Genomic DNA, 17476 nt, shown 5'->3' with positions numbered 1-17476 from the left:
CTTCCCAAATGCCTGCTAACAAAGCTAGTGTGAGCCTTAATCTCAACATTACTCACTCAATCTCAGAAATAGCCTTTACCTTTGAGAAGTTGGTTCAGGTCCATTGCCTCCTGAAAAGCCTTTGGGTCTGACTTGCTTTCAAAATCAGGTTCTGTGGACAACAAAGGCAATTCAAAATAGTACAACGTATCTAAGACAAAATGAATGCTTTTTCCTCATTCATTCTACAAATGTATGCTTTTTCCTCATTCTTATACAATATACACAGATCAGTCCCTTAATTTACAAGCCATGTATTCATTGACACAGTGATTGTCAATTAAATTTTGAGACACTTTTCTCCCTAAATCACATTTAGCTAAACTGCTCTCCCTCCAAATGCTATCTGTGCAGCCTTGAAGACTGCTACTGTGACGTTCCCTTTGGAAAATGCAAGTTGTCTGGCCAACATGCACTCTTCCACACATTTTTGTTAGAACAGGTCAGGCCCCTTTCACACGGGTGAACTCCCCCAGTGGATCCGCCTACTCAACGGAGGCTCAGCACACTAATCCGAACTGAGCAGGTGGATGACGGCTCCATGTGCACTCCGCTTACGCAGAGCGGACACGTGCACAGCCTGCTTTCTTCTATGGGTAGTTGGAATGTAAACAACCGCCTGTCCATTTACATCTGACTATCATCCGATCGACGGGTGGGGTACAGATCCCTCATCTGTCCATTTTTAGCAGATCGGATGCAGGCAAATGTAACTGGAAACACGTCCGTTTACATCCGCCACTCCACAGAGGGCAATAGATGGTCCGATCGGGTCTGCCTGAATAAATAGACAGGAGGACTCAATCAGTCCACCCGTGTTAAAGGGGCCTTACCATCATAAGCAAGCAGAGAGTCGGCCCCTTGTACATGGGCGTACTCCGCCAGCGGATTCACCTACTCAGCGGGGGATCTGTCCACTGATCTCCACTGAGCAGGCAGATGACAGGTCCAGGTCCACTCTGCTTATGCAGGGCAGACACGGGCACAGCCCACTTTCTTCTGTGCATGCTCTGATTTAAAAAGACTGCCTGTCCATTTACATCCGACTGTCATCCGATCCATTGGATGGTGAATGGATCCCCAACTGTCTGTTTTCAGCAGATTGGATCGGATGCAGGCTGATTGGATCAGATGCAGGCTGGTGTAAGCAGACACATGTCCGTTTACATCCGCAGCTCCATAAAGGGCAATGGGTGATTTGATCGAGTCCGTCTGTATGAAAGGGGCCTTATGAAGATGCTGAGGACAGAAAACCCTTAAAACTGTGACGGTGCCTTGTACTTTTCATTAATGGAACTGAAGAGATGCTAGAGCAATGCAAGCAATCTCAACAGCTCGAGCAGGAGACATTGCAAAAGCGCGGTTTTGATATCAGTGTTCCTTTGGTAACCTTTTCAAAATGGGAGCAATTCAAGCCATGATGTGTGCATGAGCAGATTAGACAAAGCATGCTGGAAAAAGAAGAGGTTCCGTTTGCAGAATCAGAAAAAGGGAAAACAAAATGATTACAGTGATTGGAAAAAAGAGCCACAACAGTATCAACATCACTATATAAGCAGACAATCTGATGTTGTGACCACAAAGACAATTTCAGAGGAAAAATTAGACACTTTCTGTTCCAAGCACTTAGCACTAAGAAAATGTACAAAGTTACTAAAAAAAAAAAAAAAAAAAAAGACAAACATACATACTTCTATGTTGTAGCATTACTGAGAACTAAGTGATAACATAACCACTGATCACTCAGTTCTCAGTCTTCTCGAAGTGGAGAGCAGTGACTGTCAGTCACTGCTCTCCACTCTTTCTTCCCAGCACTCACTGGAGCAGTGGGCCAAGGAGGGGGGTGGCACAGTTGGCTTCACCTGTGAGCGGAGAGATGGAGGCAGCTGTCAATCAGGCAGCTGGGTGGATCCAGACAATATGGTCGAGTGCTTTCCAGGAACTGGAACAGCTCTGTGACATCAGCTGACAGTGGGCTTTAACCCACTGTCAGCTGATTCTGGGTCACAGGAGAGCACAGGTAAAGCAGGCCACAGACGAGTAAAAGCCAAATGAAAATTCTTGGTCATTCATTTTTTGCATCATTAGTTTGCCAGCTATTGAAAGTGCCTGATCCAACAAGTTTGATTTTGTTTTGAAAAGTGAAACAAAATGATGGCACAATTGTATGCTCCATTTTCAATTTTGGATGGACAGAACGTTCAGTTTTTGACTCGTCTATGGCCTGTCTTAGTGCACATCTGTGACCCACAAGAGACATATGGCCAATAAAACTTTGATCATACTTCTCTTTTAAAAGGTTATATGAAGTGGACTGAAGTTGTCCTTTAATGAGTAGCAGGCTACTAAACACACATCATTCCTTCACTCCCCTCAGGAGTTAAAGTGTACTTATGAAATAACCATGGCCTCCCACCACCCAAACAATGTCCTTATTACACACACAGGCATTGCTCTGGCACATTCTAAAGCCTATCATCAAACTCATACAAGCAAGGCAAAATAAAAAGTATGGCAGCATTTCTTATTTCAAGATTCATGAGCCCTGCAGTACAGGCAGCAGAGTATATACTGCAACATGACCCAGAACTAGCAATCACCATCTGGCTGTGGGCAGCGCAGGCAGTGTGCCTGAATCTGATTAAAGATTTGTATGTCTGTGCGTGATGGGCATAGAGTGATAGGGAGAGCACCTAATATTTTGTAAATACATTTTAAATTGGTCACCCGACAGGTCAATGATTTTCTTTTCTCTTACCAATTATAGTTTAAGACAAGCAAAGTCAACCAGAACAGGAAGAATTACCGTAAATCTCCTGGTTCACATTCTCTTGTCGCTTAACCTTAGATCTCAGTGCTTCACTGGTGGCTGCTATGTCAAAGGACGATATGGGGCTGATGTCTGGTGTGGAAAGAGGGGTGACATCTGTGACTGTGTCCTCCGATTCATCAGCATAGTCTCTTAGATCTCTGATAGGTGGTCTAGATGCCTTGCGTTCAGGAGAGCGCAGAGATGAGGGCACTTTGTCTCTTAATGACTGATAAGATTTTGATGTTTGGTCATCTGAAGGAGCATCAGAAAACTCTGTATCTGAGCTAGAAATGGAAGAAGGAAAATCCCTGCTGTACTTTGTCACATTTTTCTTTCCAATACTGGTTTGCTTTGCAGTTTTGGGCCTGGAACTCCGGCTTTCGTCTTCGCTACTGTCCTCCTCATCAGGGTAATAATTGTCTTCAAACTCTCGTCTGATCTGGGGGATTCCTGTTGGAATAGTTGCTTCTATTTTTAAGCTCTGCACAGAATCTCGGCCTGACTTTGCTGCACTTCTGGGTCTCATTGGATCTGGAGACGACTTAGGTTCTGGAGAACTTTTATCAATAGACGCCACTGACTCCTCTTCACTTTCCATTTTGCTTGTTCCTTCCTCTGCATCATCTTCTCTTCCGTCTGACCCAGAATCCATAACTTTATTCTGTTTGTACTCATGCTTGCTAGTGCTTGAGCTAGTCACAACTTTTTTCCCTTTGTCATCATCATCACTATCAAAAAAAGAGTGATCCACTTCTCCCTCATCAGAAAGATTGGCATATCGCTCCATGATATCAAATTATGTCAGAACCTGAAGATAAAAAAAAGGTAAACATAAAATTTTGCAAATGTAATTTCTTTTTTTTTTTTTTTAATTTTTATTCATTTTGCATAATAAATTATACATACATTCATTGTAAACCTGCTTACTTTTCAAATAATGTTCTAACATTTACATAAATCTAATTTAATGTAACCTTTTTTCATCTCCCCCCTTTAAATGTAATTTATTAATCCAATTAAAGTGGAGCAACATCCAAAAATGTAATAGAGTATAGTAGGGTTAGACCCTCTGCAAGATTTTTATTACGGTTTGTCTACCTAATTAAGTGCCTTGTCATACCGGTGAAATTTGCGATCTGAAATTGCATGTCAGTGTCTTAACTTGTGCGATTTTCTGCAGCACGATTTCTAAAGTAGTTCTTGCATTAATTTTTTTGCAGTTTGAGATTTCGCATACATAGAATATAATGGAAATCACAATGCAAATTGCAAGAATTTTTGAAAATCCTCACAAGTTGCAATAAATTCTTCAGAAATTGCACCTGAAATTGAGCTGAAGTCGCACACTAAAGCACACAATTTTAAATCACAGCGGTGTGACCGGAGACTAAAACAATTTGCGCTCAGACTCTGTGTGGTTACCAGGACAAGAAGTGAAAAGAAAATTCTGAACATGGATAAATGCAATTACAAAATGTATTTTTTTTTTCTGAGAAGAAATAAAGTACACATGCCTTTTATATTTAAATACAGATATGAAAATCTTTCTAATTTTGTGTGTGGTTACCTGGGTAGGAAATAAGGCCCTGTGGCCCAACACGTGACCTGCCAGGCTGCCATGAGTGGTCACCTGAGTGTTGGGCACAAGGTAAACAAATGGCTGAGTTGGTCCTGGCACTAGCCACATTGCAGCGCTGGCGCAGCTTATAACTTACAATAAAAAATGAAAAACAAATAACGCTTTACTGATCTTATCTGCTTATTGTGCCAAACACATCCATCACCTCGACATGTCACATGACACAGCTGTACTGAGGGTGTTTTCTTTTATAGTTTTTTAGTTTTCTCAGTACATTTAGGTTTTCTTTTTCATAGTGCGTGTTTTTTGTTTGTCCACACCAGCTGCGTTGGGCAGTGTTGTCCAATGCAAGGGCAAGGCATTGCCTTATGTCCTATGGCTTCAGAAAAAAAAATAGAACATTTTTGCACAGCATGTTCTGACACTCTGTAATGCATAGCAATGTGCTCCTGCACATAAGACAAGTTAAAAAAAAAACAAAAACCCTGTTGCAATTTAACAACGCATTGCAGCGCACAGCAGCATGTGCACCTTATGCACACACTAACCGATGCACCACTGTGAAGAAGCACACATTCTATTGTATGGGAGGGCTGAGACAACTAATCTACAAAATCGATTATGAAAAGAGTGGTCAACTATTTTCATAATTGATTAGTCGGTCTGCATACAGAATGCATTATTCGTTTACATATCAGAAAATACAGTGCAGCACACATACAGCTCAGTACACCGTTCATAAACGTCAGTAAGTGCCTAAGAACTTGTGAATTTGAATGTGTGAGGAGCAATGCCTCATGGGACATGTAGTCCTGGGCAGGAGAAGGAAGCGAGTGATTCTAAAAGGCAGAAGTTTTTATACCTTGCTAAAGAGGCATGCTATACTATATTTTGCGGTTTGTTACAGAGGCAATCTGAAGGCAGCAGGAGCCAGAATGGCCAGCGGGGAGCCGAGGTGAGAATCAGGGCTGCTCTGTGCAAAACATGTATAAATACATCAGGGGTTCATATAGTGAACTCGGTGTAGAGCTATTCTGTGAGGTCATCACAGAGGACAAGGGGGCACTCTTGATGTCTGGAAGAAAAGAAATTTAATCTCCAAACACAGTAAGAGCTGTGAAAATGTGGAATAGACGCCCTCAAAAGTTGGCTCTGGCCAGCTCAGTGGATTGCTTTAAAAAAAAGTCCTGGATTCTTTCTTAGATATACAGAATATAACTAGATACTTACATGTATAGGTAAAGTTGATCCCGGGAATATCCAATTGCCTCTCGGGGGATCGTGAAGGAATTTTTTCCCCTGTAGGAGCAAATTGGATCATGTTTTGCTGTTTTTTTTGCCTTCCTCTGGATCAACTGTGAGTATAGGATTATAACTTTTTTTTTTTTTTTAATGGTTGAACTGGATGGACTTTTGTCTTTTTTCCAGACAGACTCACTATGTAACTATGTATGACAAGTTTGTAGATTAAAGTAGAAGTATGGAATAGGCTAAATAATTCACAAATATTACCATATTCATGAACCATCTCTTATTTATTTCTTTCCTCTGTCTTTTTGTTTTTCCAGTAAGAGCACTTCATCTGTCATGTAGGTCTTTATAACGATCTGTTTGCGGTTTGAAAGTTTAGAGGGGGCAGTTACAGCTTCAGCAAGCCACCCCCTCCTTCTGTCCCTCCTCTACTGAGAGATGTGGCCACACCTACTGAACAGGCAAACCCTTGAACAGTAAAAGAGTTCAGGCACTGTGATATTCCTATGCATAGTGGAAAATACATAAGTGGTGTAGACGTGGCCGGATCTAGGGGGAGGTTTTGGAGAGGGCTGAGCTCCCCCCAGATTTCAATTGTGCCCCCATCCTTCTTGGCAGCTGTGTTCATTGAGCTCTTCACATCCCTGTATGCCTCACAGTCTCAGTACAAGCAGCAAAGCTCCTTTCCCCCTCCTCCCCCACAACACACAGCTCAACCGATTGTCTTACAGACAGCCTCTATCTGCACACTGTACATCTGGATGCTATGCTGCACCGCCGTTATCTAGGAACTTCACATATCAGAACTGCAGCACAGCAGGCAGCTACTCCGTGTGCAGATAGAGGTTGTCTGTAAGAGGTTCAGGTGAGCAAACAGTCCAGATCCGACATCAATCCTACGCAGAAGAAGGAAAGGAAGTGGATCCAGACCAGATTGTCAGCATAAGAATCAAGAGAAGACTGTAGACCCCCTCCCACAGGTATTTACCTTGATTTTAACAGAAAGGGTGCATTTCTCAGAGCACTGGAAAGATTTTTATGTATTAGCAGCTCACAGGGAATAGGATGAAGCTAAAAAAAGAAAAAAAGAAAGAAACCCATTCTTCTCTTTTAAAAGAAAAGCCAACTTTTACAATCACTTTAAGGGCCCTGTGCAGGCAAGATCAGCATCTGAACCAGAGAAGCTGGAGGTCGAAAGACTGGAGGTAATAGACAGCATTACAATTAAATATGGAGTAAAAGTTTACCAGTATTTTGCATTACATTTAAAAATGATTATATCCATGAAAAAAGTCTTAGTCCATTAACTAACACACACGTTATATTGCCAAAAGTATTGGCATGCCTGCCTTTACACGCACATTATCTTTAATGGCATCCCAATCTTTAGTCCGTAGGGTTTAATATGGAGTTGACCCACCCTTTGCAGCTATAACAGCTTCACCTCTTCTGGGAAGGCTGTCCACAAGGTTTAGGAGTGTGTCTATGGGAATGTTTGACCATTCTTCCAGAAGCGCATTTGTGAGGTCAGGCACTGATGTTGGACGAGAAGGCCTGGCTTGCAGTCTCCGCTCTAATGGATACCAAAGGTGTTCTATCGGGTTGAGGTCAGGACTCTGTGCAGGTCAGTCAAATTCCTCTACCCCAAACTCGCTCATCCATGTCTTTGTGGACTTTGCTTTGTGCACTGGTGCGCAGTCATGTTGCTAGACCAAGGGGCCATCCCCAAACTGTTCCCACAAAGTTGGGAGCATGAAATTGTCCAAAATGTCTTGGTATGCTGACGCCTTAAGAATTCCCTTCACTGCAACTAAGGGGCCCAGCCCAACCCCTGAAAAACAACCCCACAGCATAATCCCCCCTCCAAACTTTACACAATGCAGTCAGGCAAGTACCACTCTCCTGGCAACCACCAAACCCAGACACATCCATCGGATTGCCAGACAAAGAAGCACGATTCCTCACTCCAGAGAACATGTTTCTGCTGCTCTGGAGTCCACTGGCAGTGTGCGTTACATCACGGCATTCGACACTTTGCATTGCACTTGGTGATGTAAGGCTTTGGATGCAGCTGCTCTGCCATGGAAACCCATTCCATGAAGCTCTCTACGCACTGTTCTTGTGCCAATCTGAAGGCCACACAAAGTTTGGCGGTCTTTAGCTATTGACTCTGCAAACAGTTGGCGACTTCTGCACACCATGCGCTTCAGAATGCACTGACCCCGCTCTGTCATTTTACATACCGTATTTGCCGGCGTATAAGACGACTTTTTTGCCCTGAAAAACATGCCTCCAAGTGGGGGGGTCGTCTTATACGCCGGGTGCACTTCAGTTGGGATAGATATAGCTGCCATAGTGGCCTCCCGATGCCCGCCCGCCCACCTCATTCTACATACCATCCAGTGCGGCCACAGCGGGTCATCAGCGTGGCTGCGGCGAGCATCAGCAGCGATACAGGGGTGCCAGCCTTTTCTGCTCGGCGGGAAACAGCGGCGCTCCGGCCCGCCCCTTGTCTATGCAGAGCTCGCACATGCGCACTAGTGCCAATTACAGGGAGATGCAGGGACTGGCCGGAGGCGCTGCGGTCGCGTACAATGGTGACAATGACAGGTACTGTAGTGGCACTAATACTAATGGCACTCATGTGAAACCGGTAACAATAAATGCACACAGGGGTATACTGCGAATATAAATTAAGATGTTGAAATCAAATCTGATGTTCTTTTACGTTTTATTTGGTGTGTGGAAGGTGTGCGGAAGAGGGGGTAGTCTTATACAGCGAGTATATAACAAACTCTATATTTTGAGTGGAAATGTTGGTGGTCGTCTTATACGCCCAGTCGTCTTATATGCCGGCAAATACGGTAGTTAGTCTGGCTGAAAAAAGACAAAAGTCCATCCAGTTCAACCATAAAAAAAAAAATAAAAAAAATAAGTTATAATCCTACATCCACAGTTAATCCAGAGGAAGGCAAAAAACCCAGCAAAGCATGATCCAATTTGCTCCTGCAGGGGAAAAAAATTTCCTTCCTGATCCCCGTGAGGCAATTGGATATTCCCTGGATCAACTTTACCTATACATGTTAGTATCCAGTTATATTCTGTGTATCCAAGAAAGAATCTAGGCCTTTTTTAAAGCAATCCACTGAGCTGGCCGGAAGCAACTCTTGAGGGAGTCTATTCCACATTTTCACAGATCTTATGGAGAAGAAACATTCTGTGTTTAGAGATTAAATTTCTTTTCCTCCTGACCTAAAGAGTTCTCTCTTGTCCTCTGTGTTGACCTCTACACCGAGTTCACTATATGAACCACTGACGTATTTATACATTTTTACATGGCCTACCACTTGGTGGCTGAGTTGCTGTTGTTCTCAGTTGCTCCAACTTTGTTATAATGCCGCTAACAGTTGTCTGTGGAATATTTAGTAGCAAGGAAATTTCATGGATGGACTTAATGAACAGGTCGCAACCTATCACGGTACCATCGGTACCACGATTGAATTCACTGAGCTCCTGAGAGCGACCCATTCTTTCACAAATGTTTGTAGAAGCAGTCTGCATGCATAGGTGCTTGATTTTACACACTTATGGCCATGGAGGTGATTGGAACATCTGAATTCAATGATACGGAGGGGTGTCCCAACAATTTTGGCAATATAAAGTGTGTTTGTGTGTGTATAAACACATACACATTATATATATATATATATATATATATATATATATATATATATATATATATATATATATATATATTAGACCCCATCGTGCTAGGTGATAAAAAAAAAAGCATGTTGTGGCTACTAAATACCTTATGGTGGCCATGCACGCATCAATTTTCAGACAAAAATAATCGCACGAAAATTATTTGTACAATCAAGGAATGGACGAATATCACTCAAAATTATCACTTGATTTGAGCATCCGATTTTAAAATGAACGTAGTTTCTGAACGAAAAACCCACATACACGGTCTGAAAAGTTCTCTATTCTGCTCCTTTGAATTTTCCTGTCACTTTGGTTGAAAACGAACATTGATTTGATCCCACTAACGATTAGGAAATTGAACAAAGAAACAATCCTTTAGTGATTGGCAAGCATATTGCCACACACGGTGAAAAAATTGGACGAAGACAAAAAAAAACCTCAAAGTGATCGTGCAATAATCTTCGTTAGCGCATGGTTTTTGTAAGCCGATCATCACAGTTCATGCAAAAATATCCGAAGAGACAAACAGGAAAATTTTTCTTCTAAGAAACAATTTTCATGTAATAAGTATAGTATTTGTATGCAAAAATAAATAGTGACCAACACTGCGCATGCTCAGGAAACAAAATACAATACAACATTACATGACTTGTGAAGTTGTATTTTGTCTTACGAGAATTTCGTAACTTTAGGCCAGCCACAGATGGTGAAAAAGTTCATTCCTGAAACCACAGTTTGCAGGAAAGAAATTTGCACGATTGCCCCATCAACACTGACAAGGGAATCCCTCCTGCAAAGCTATTGTCTGCTCCCAGCAGTGGAGCGCCAGCCTCACTGGGAGAAGACAGTGATTATTGCTAGCAGCTATAGCAGCCACTAGCGATAATCACAAGTTAATCCGGCAGGTTAGTTGTGCCTAAGTTGATTGATCGATCAGTACATTCAACTTGCCCACACACGGTTTGAATCTCGGTCATATCCTGCTGAACAGGCCAAGATTCGAACAGTCTATGGCTGGCCTTAGTAACCTATTCGTTTTCTATATGAGACTAACATGCAAAAACACCGGACGATCATTCATCCAATATTCTCATTGTGTGTACAAGGCTTAAGTGACAACAGGTACAGTTAGCTTGTATCAAGCTACCTGAATATAACAAGAGAGTCTATCATGCATGCAACCTCTAATAGTATATACAGTATCTTTCTTTTGTCTGTTATTCTCAGAATGGATTACATATTTTCTTCCCTAACCATATAGCCGGTTATTTATATTTACCACGGTATTTAGATATTTTTTCCTATGAACTAAATTATACACCACACTTTGAGGTTTTTTTCCGATTAATCGAAACAATAAAATCGGCCAACTAGTCAATTATGAAAATAGTTAATTGCAGCCCCATTATTTGGCCCTTTGGACATGCTGGGGCCTACAACTGAGGCCTTTTGTAATTACCAGATTGATCACCACTCATGTAAGGGATAAGATACAGCAATAAAGACCTAACAGATGTTCAGCAGCCTTTGCAGAGTTACTCTCTTGATACATAAATCAATTTCTCGTTATATTTGCAGACTTTTGCAGATTGGGGGCTGTAGACTCTGCACTCAGCTGCAGAACTTCATATCATTAATGATCGTAATGATACTCCGAAGTGAATTATTCAATACCACATTTACAGTGAAAACGAAATTAAAGTGCATGTTTGACTTCCATTTCTGGGAGTTCAATACAGGATAGCCAAATCATAGTTTATAGTCTGCTACCTTCAGGGGATAGGAAACGGGCCAAAGATTGGCTGCGAAAGCCCCCAGTGCACCTTCATACAACCCTGCCCACTCAATGGGACTGCAGTTTTGTAACAAGCAATAAGGAGAAAGAGGACAGAAACAAACAGACCATGGGACTTCCCCAACAGCAAAAAAAGAGGCTCACAAAAGGGAAGGGTCAATGGACCATAAACACTCAGAAGACAGCTTGAATTACTTTATGGCTGAACCTTTCAGCAGCAGAGGCCTACAGAGCCACCTGATAAAACTTTGAAAAAGTATAAACAGTCCAGTTAGCGGCCTTGCAAACCCACAAAACAGAAGCATGAAGCCAAAAAGCTCAAGAAACACCTACACATCTGGTGGAATGGGCCCTAATAGGAAAGGAAGGAAACCTTTCCTTGAGGGCGTAAGCCCTGAAAGCAAACAGCCTAGCTACTGTGGAAGAGGAAGCAGGATGTCCCTTCTTGGGGCCTTCAAGGGAACTAAAAAGGGATTCAGTTTTTTCTAAAGAAAGGTTTTGCGGCTAGGTAGACCCTAACTGTTATGCCAAGGTTGCCCCTTACTTCCACCTCAATGTATACTCATTGAGAGGGAAGTAAGGGGCAACCTTGGGAAGGAAGGTGTGTTTGGGTCGGAGGACCACCTCATCCCTATCTAAGACCAGAAAGGCTCCTTACAAGAAAAAAAAAAAACTTCCAACTTGTAAACATGCCTGACAGACGTAAATACTACCTTACTCCTGAGATCTGTCAGTGGGATATCCTGAATAGTTCAAAGGGAGTGTTTTTGAAGTACCAAAAGTACCAGATTCAGGTCTAATGATCCATTGAGGTCAGAATGGAGGATTAACATGAGCAATTTCTTGTATAAAATGTCTTTACAGAAGAGCTGGCAGCCAAAAGTTTCTGGAATAGAATGCATAAGGCAGAAATGTGTCCCTTTAGAATACTAATAGCCAGATGCTGGTCCTAGGCAGACTGGAGGAAGGTGAGGAATAGCTGGTGCGAAACTGGGGTTCCTAGTTTCGCACCAGCCAAAGTAGAACATCCAGGTGAATTGTAGATCCTGTGAGAGCTAGATTTTCTCGCCTTGAGTTAGCAATGTCCATATTTTTCAGGACCTGGGTTTCAACAGCCATGCCACTAAAGCCAGCAACTAAGAAGCAGGGTGGAACAGAGGGCCCTCTGACAGTATTTTTGGCCTGTCTGGCAGAGGCCAAGGCTCATCTGCCAAGAGTGTGTGTACCAAGTTTTCCTGAGCCAATATAGAGCAACAAGGTTTACCAGGATCCATTCATCATCTTGCAAAGAAGTTTATGGGAAAACTTCAATGGAGAAAATGTATACACCATCATGAACTGGGACCAAGGAATCACCAGGCATCTGGGGCAAAAGTCAGGGGATCCCTGGACCTGGTTACGAACATGTACAGTTTTTTGTTGAATCTGGAGGATATGATAGCCACATCTGGTGTTCCCCATTTCTTACAGAGAATCAGGAAGATCTTTGGGAGGATGGACCACTCCGCTGAGACCAGACATTCCAGTTTTCCATTCCCAGGATGTAGATGGCAGAGAGTTAAAATACATCTGTCCACCCTTGAGAAAGAAAAAAAAAACAGGCTTGTACTGTTCATTGCTGCCTGACTTCTAGTACCCCCGTTATGGTTTATGTAGGCCACAGCTGTGGTGTTTCCCAACTACACCCTGACTGGGTGACTGTGTAGGAGGTGGGTACAGTGTAGCAGAGTCCATCTTAAGGCTCTCAGTTCCAGAAGGTTGATGGGTAGCATCACCTCCTGTGGGGACCAGGTTTCTTGAACATTTGGGAATAGGAGACCCTGCCCTTCAGGTTTGGATCCCTCTGATAATTCTAGGGCTGAGTTGGAGATCCACCATGCCAGGGAGATTTTTTTCCAGCTGAAGAGCAGTAGTGGGTGACCCAGAGAATGAATTTGCTGTCCCACATCAAGGGGATGTTGAGCTGCAAAGGTCTACAGGAACAGCCCCAAAGGAGGCCCAGAACCTTCAAACAAAAGCAAGTTGAGGGATGCCTGACAGTTAGCACTGAGAGAAGCAGTATTTTCCTGTGGAAAAAAAATATTTGCCCATGGCATGAACAATTTCAGCATCAAATACTCCAGGCAATGAGAAGACTGGAGGGCAGACTTCCTTTAGTTGATCAGCTATCCTAAACGTTTGAAAGAACTGGATGTCCTATAGATGCTGGAAGACAGAACTATGGCAGCAGAAGATTGTCCAGGTATCCTGTGACCTGGATACCCTGAGACAAACTGAAAGTGTGGGTCTCCGACAGCAAAGCATAGAAAGTATTGGTGTGCAAGAAGAAGGGGAATGTGATGATAGGCATCCTGGATATCCCCCAATTACAGAAAATCTCTTGGTCCAAGAGAAAAAAAGATGACATATCTTGGGAATGTCATTCAAAGGTTTGGGGACACGCAGATTTCTGCTTAGAGATTTTAGGCCCAGAATGGGATACATTTTCCCACTTGTTTTTGGAACTGTGAATAGGATTGAATAAACACCTTTGAAACTTTCCTCTGCAGGAACTGGGATTACCACTCCTTGTGCCTGAAGTTGACTCAGGGCAGATCACAAATCTGCCTGTCTTTGAGATGACGCTGGCAGATTGGATGTGATAACCCAGGCACTGATCAATATCCTGTGGATATGCCTCTAGAACAGCAAGCAGCCAGGAGACGATCAGATGTGCTTTGTGTGTATTTGGCATGAATGGAGAGCGCAATGCAACTACATCACCACCTGAGCAGCAACACTGTGTGGGAAAGCCTGCCAGTTTATAAAAAAAGTTATTGTATAATGTTACCTACCGCCAAGTGGTAGAGACATTTACAGAGGGGATAATGCAATAAAGTGGATAACAGCCCACAGGCTTTAGTCACAATTAGAGGGAAACCCAGTCTTAATTTAATCACATTGCAGGTTTCAGCTCTCCACATAGACATCTGTCAGCATGCCTCTCTGAGCCTGTCAGTTCTTCCCCAGTGAGGAAGCTGACAGTGGAGGCACTGAGAGCCGGACAGGGACAGCTAAAAGGGATGGATGTGGCCCTGGGACAGCAATTTGCCAGGTCTGCTCTAACTGCTACATCTGCAGGAAAGGTTGTTCTGCTTAAAAGATAACAGACTTAAGGCTTGTTTATGCTTGCATTGGGGAGCAGTAAAACCCTGCAGCTGAGCCATGTTTCCACCATCCTTTGACCTCCCTGGCGGTATGATTATTTCAGATTTTTGGTGCTGAAAGCAGTACCATTATTTTGCATGAAAATTTGGCATTTTATATTGTAGGCCTGTAATTCTTAGGAATAACTCACTGAAATCTGTCCGAACAAGAGTCTAGTAAACATCCCGGGTAGGATAGAACTTGAAACACGAAATCATAAATTATAATTTAATAAATAATCATAAAAAATAATAATATAATAATAAATTTAATTCAATAATATAATCAAACTAAAAACACTGAAATTTGAAATATAGCTCCAAGTTCGCACATCACTGAGCAAAGTCGCAAAATCGTTTTCAGTGTCTGATGACGAATTTCCCCACGAATCATCACTCAATTCTGCAAGTAGTTCTAATTTACTATCGCTGTTCTCTAGCTGGTCTTAAACCGCTTTTGACCTAAAGGGACGCTTTTTTGACGCCAAGGACATTTCTCAGTTTCCAGGCAATAAGAACAGTAAAAATGCAGGCAGGGCACAGGACAAAGCACTCGGGACAAAATGTATGTGAAATGGTTTGATACAGTAATGTTTTACTATGTGATTTTAGTGAATGTCACTTTTTGTCATTTTCAAATTTCCCGCCGTTCCGTCCCCGTACGTCCCGATGCTCGCAGGGAATGGAACCCAGAAGACAGATGCCGGCATCTGCCAGATTACATTGCCGGGGACACTGCAGGAGGGACATCGCAGGAGGGACATCGCGGGAGCGCAGGACAAGGTAAGTGATCGAGGGATCGCGGAGCAGCGCCGCATGGTAAGCCCGAGTGTAGCTCAGGGTTACCGTTTGTGGTACTGAAACTTTACCCCGAGCTACACTCGGGAATACCGCTAGGGGGGTTAAAGTGTCACTAAACCCACATCATAACAAACTATCAAATGCTGTATTACATGCTGCGCATACTCAATCATTATGAGATTCGTTTTCCGTATTCTGCAAAAAAAACCAAAAAACACTGGTTGATTCTGCTGCTATCTTCATGTCCCCAGTGCATCTCAGAATTTTGCAGAACAGTGTTTGCAGCTCTGCACATGCTCAGTTTATAGGGAGTTTCTATGCTGAGCATTTCCTATTGATTGCATCTGAGCAGCCCATGTGACTATAGTCCCGCACGTGGGCACATACATGTCCTTCCTCCTCCTCCATGCCCACAAACTAGCTAAACACAATGGGGGCGGGATATCACGTAGATTGATGGAGGCTTCACCTCCCTCTTATTCTAAGACACAGACTGCAGGGGGTGAGACACAGCCAGTGACTGGCAGAAATCTGCCCACACCATGGTATTGCCAAAAAATAATACAGATTTTATTTCAAATATATTTGTATGAGAATTTAAAACAGTTTATTGATATTATTTCTATTTACTATCTATTCCAAAGGCTTTTTTTTTTAAACATATGACCAGCAGCAGAGTACTAGAAGCTCCTCCTGCCACTGTTTCCCTGCAGGGAGGCTGGGAAAGAACAGGGTCACATGACAGGTATATATTGATTAGGAAAAAGGTACTTAGATTTTTTTTTTTTTAATTGAAATATTTACAGTTCCATCATCCACATACAGAAAGAGAAGGGACAATGTAAATTAAACAGTGTGTGCTTAGTATCACTTTAACAAAACCCCAATTTGCTGCTGAGGCAGTGTCTGGGGGTGTACACATGTCGCAGCAGCGATGCACTATTTCATGCCTGCGCCACGGATTATAACCCCTGTTGCACATGGCGAGCCGTACCACGCTGCAATTGCCCTGGGTGCAACATGGTTGTGTGGGATTTAGGGGGTTAAAACAGCTCACCATCTGTCTATTGCTGTCTGAAGAGCCATGTGAACGGGGATCTCACGTTAAATTGCAAGCAAGCCTGACTGGCAGGATCATTGGATGAAAACAGAAGAAAGCTTAAAAAAAGAAAACTAATGCAGCCATCACATCTCAGAATCGGTGAGCTGCAATACGACCAGTGTTTGCTCTTGGGTTTAATATGGCTTCAATCTATGGCAGCACCCTGTGTTTTGATTTTTTTTAAAAGGGTCAGGGGCTTCTTTTTGCATGTTGAAATGCATGGGCTGCCCTACATGTGAAGCGTGGACGGTCACATACGCTGTGCGCATGCTGCGAACGGCGTATGCTGGGCTCCTCATCCCTGTTGATGGGGGGACATGTCTCTTCTAGGCTGATAAACCTCCTGAGGAGAAGCTGTGAGCCCCAACATTGGAGGGATATATGGAGGAGGTGAGGCAATGTTTGATGAACACACACAGGGCTGGTCACCTCCTGTCACCCAGCACTGCAGGGAAGGCATCAGGACACCATGGAGACACGGGGGGCGGGGCTAGCCTCCCATTGCCTGTCACCATCACACGTCTATGTTTATGTATATACGGAGTATAATGTGTACATCCCCTAGCAGCACAGCCTAGTCCCCATCACATGGGAAGAGGACAGAAGACTCCGATCGGGGACAAGCCCTCCCTCACCTGTCCGGGGATGGGCTCCGTGCGGATGCTGGCAAAGATGCTGATGGGATCAGACTGGTGGTCAGTGCGGCTCCTCTCACACACCGGAGGATCCTTCTCTGCTCCCTCTTTCCCCAGCTTGTTCACAGCATAGCTCCACTCAGCCGAGAACACGCCGCCCCCGTATCCATAGCACGTCACTTCCGACACTAAAGGAGGGGTTTAGTCATCAGCGGCCATATTTGGTGTGGGCAATGTGTGCTCTGTGTATGATTTCCCATTTTCCAGGAAATACGTGGTTTGCCTGTTCGTTGTTTAGCATTGTAGACAATTACTTGGGCATATGTACACGTTATAAGTGAAGTATTACCCTTTTAGGTGCTACTTCATTTGTCTTGGGTCCTCTATCCTCTGGCCGGCCAGGTAACACGTATTTCTACACTATGCTCACTGGAGTCAATGAACAATCCTTCAAGCGGAGCTCCACCCAAAAGGGAAAGTTCCACTTTAAGCCTTCGTCCCCCGCTCCCCATTACGGATTGGCACCTTTGGGGAACGGGTACCCGAATTTGACAGGTACCCGCTCCCAC

General features: G+C 43.4%; 1 protein-coding gene across 2 annotated transcripts in view; it reads right to left on the bottom strand.

Annotated features, from left to right (window-relative positions):
• The window catches only part of CFAP97 (cilia and flagella associated protein 97), a 56092-nt gene extending 39022 nt beyond the window's left edge, over window positions 1–17070 (bottom strand). The window contains exons 1-3 of one of the 2 annotated variants that reach the window (XM_089669605.1): window positions 16908–17070; window positions 2846–3659; window positions 80–151 (exon numbers count right to left, since the gene is read on the bottom strand). In XM_089669605.1, the coding sequence (XP_089525731.1) occupies window positions 80–151; window positions 2846–3638 (865 nt within the window). In that variant the 5' untranslated portion in view covers window positions 3639–3659; window positions 16908–17070. The remainder of the gene's footprint in view (window positions 1–79; window positions 152–2845; window positions 3660–16907) is intronic. The other variant, XM_089669606.1, reaches the window with a different exon arrangement.
• Window positions 17071–17476: the final 406 nt, after the last annotated feature.

Source organism: Staurois parvus, unplaced genomic scaffold (assembly GCF_062004578.1).
Source record: "Staurois parvus isolate SC_StPar_1 unplaced genomic scaffold, SC_StPar_1.0 ptg000080l, whole genome shotgun sequence".
NCBI classification, from domain to species: domain Eukaryota; kingdom Metazoa; phylum Chordata; class Amphibia; order Anura; family Ranidae; genus Staurois; species Staurois parvus.
The sequence above is the reverse complement of the archived record's forward strand: the minus strand, read 5'-3'. Positions and strand labels throughout refer to the sequence as shown.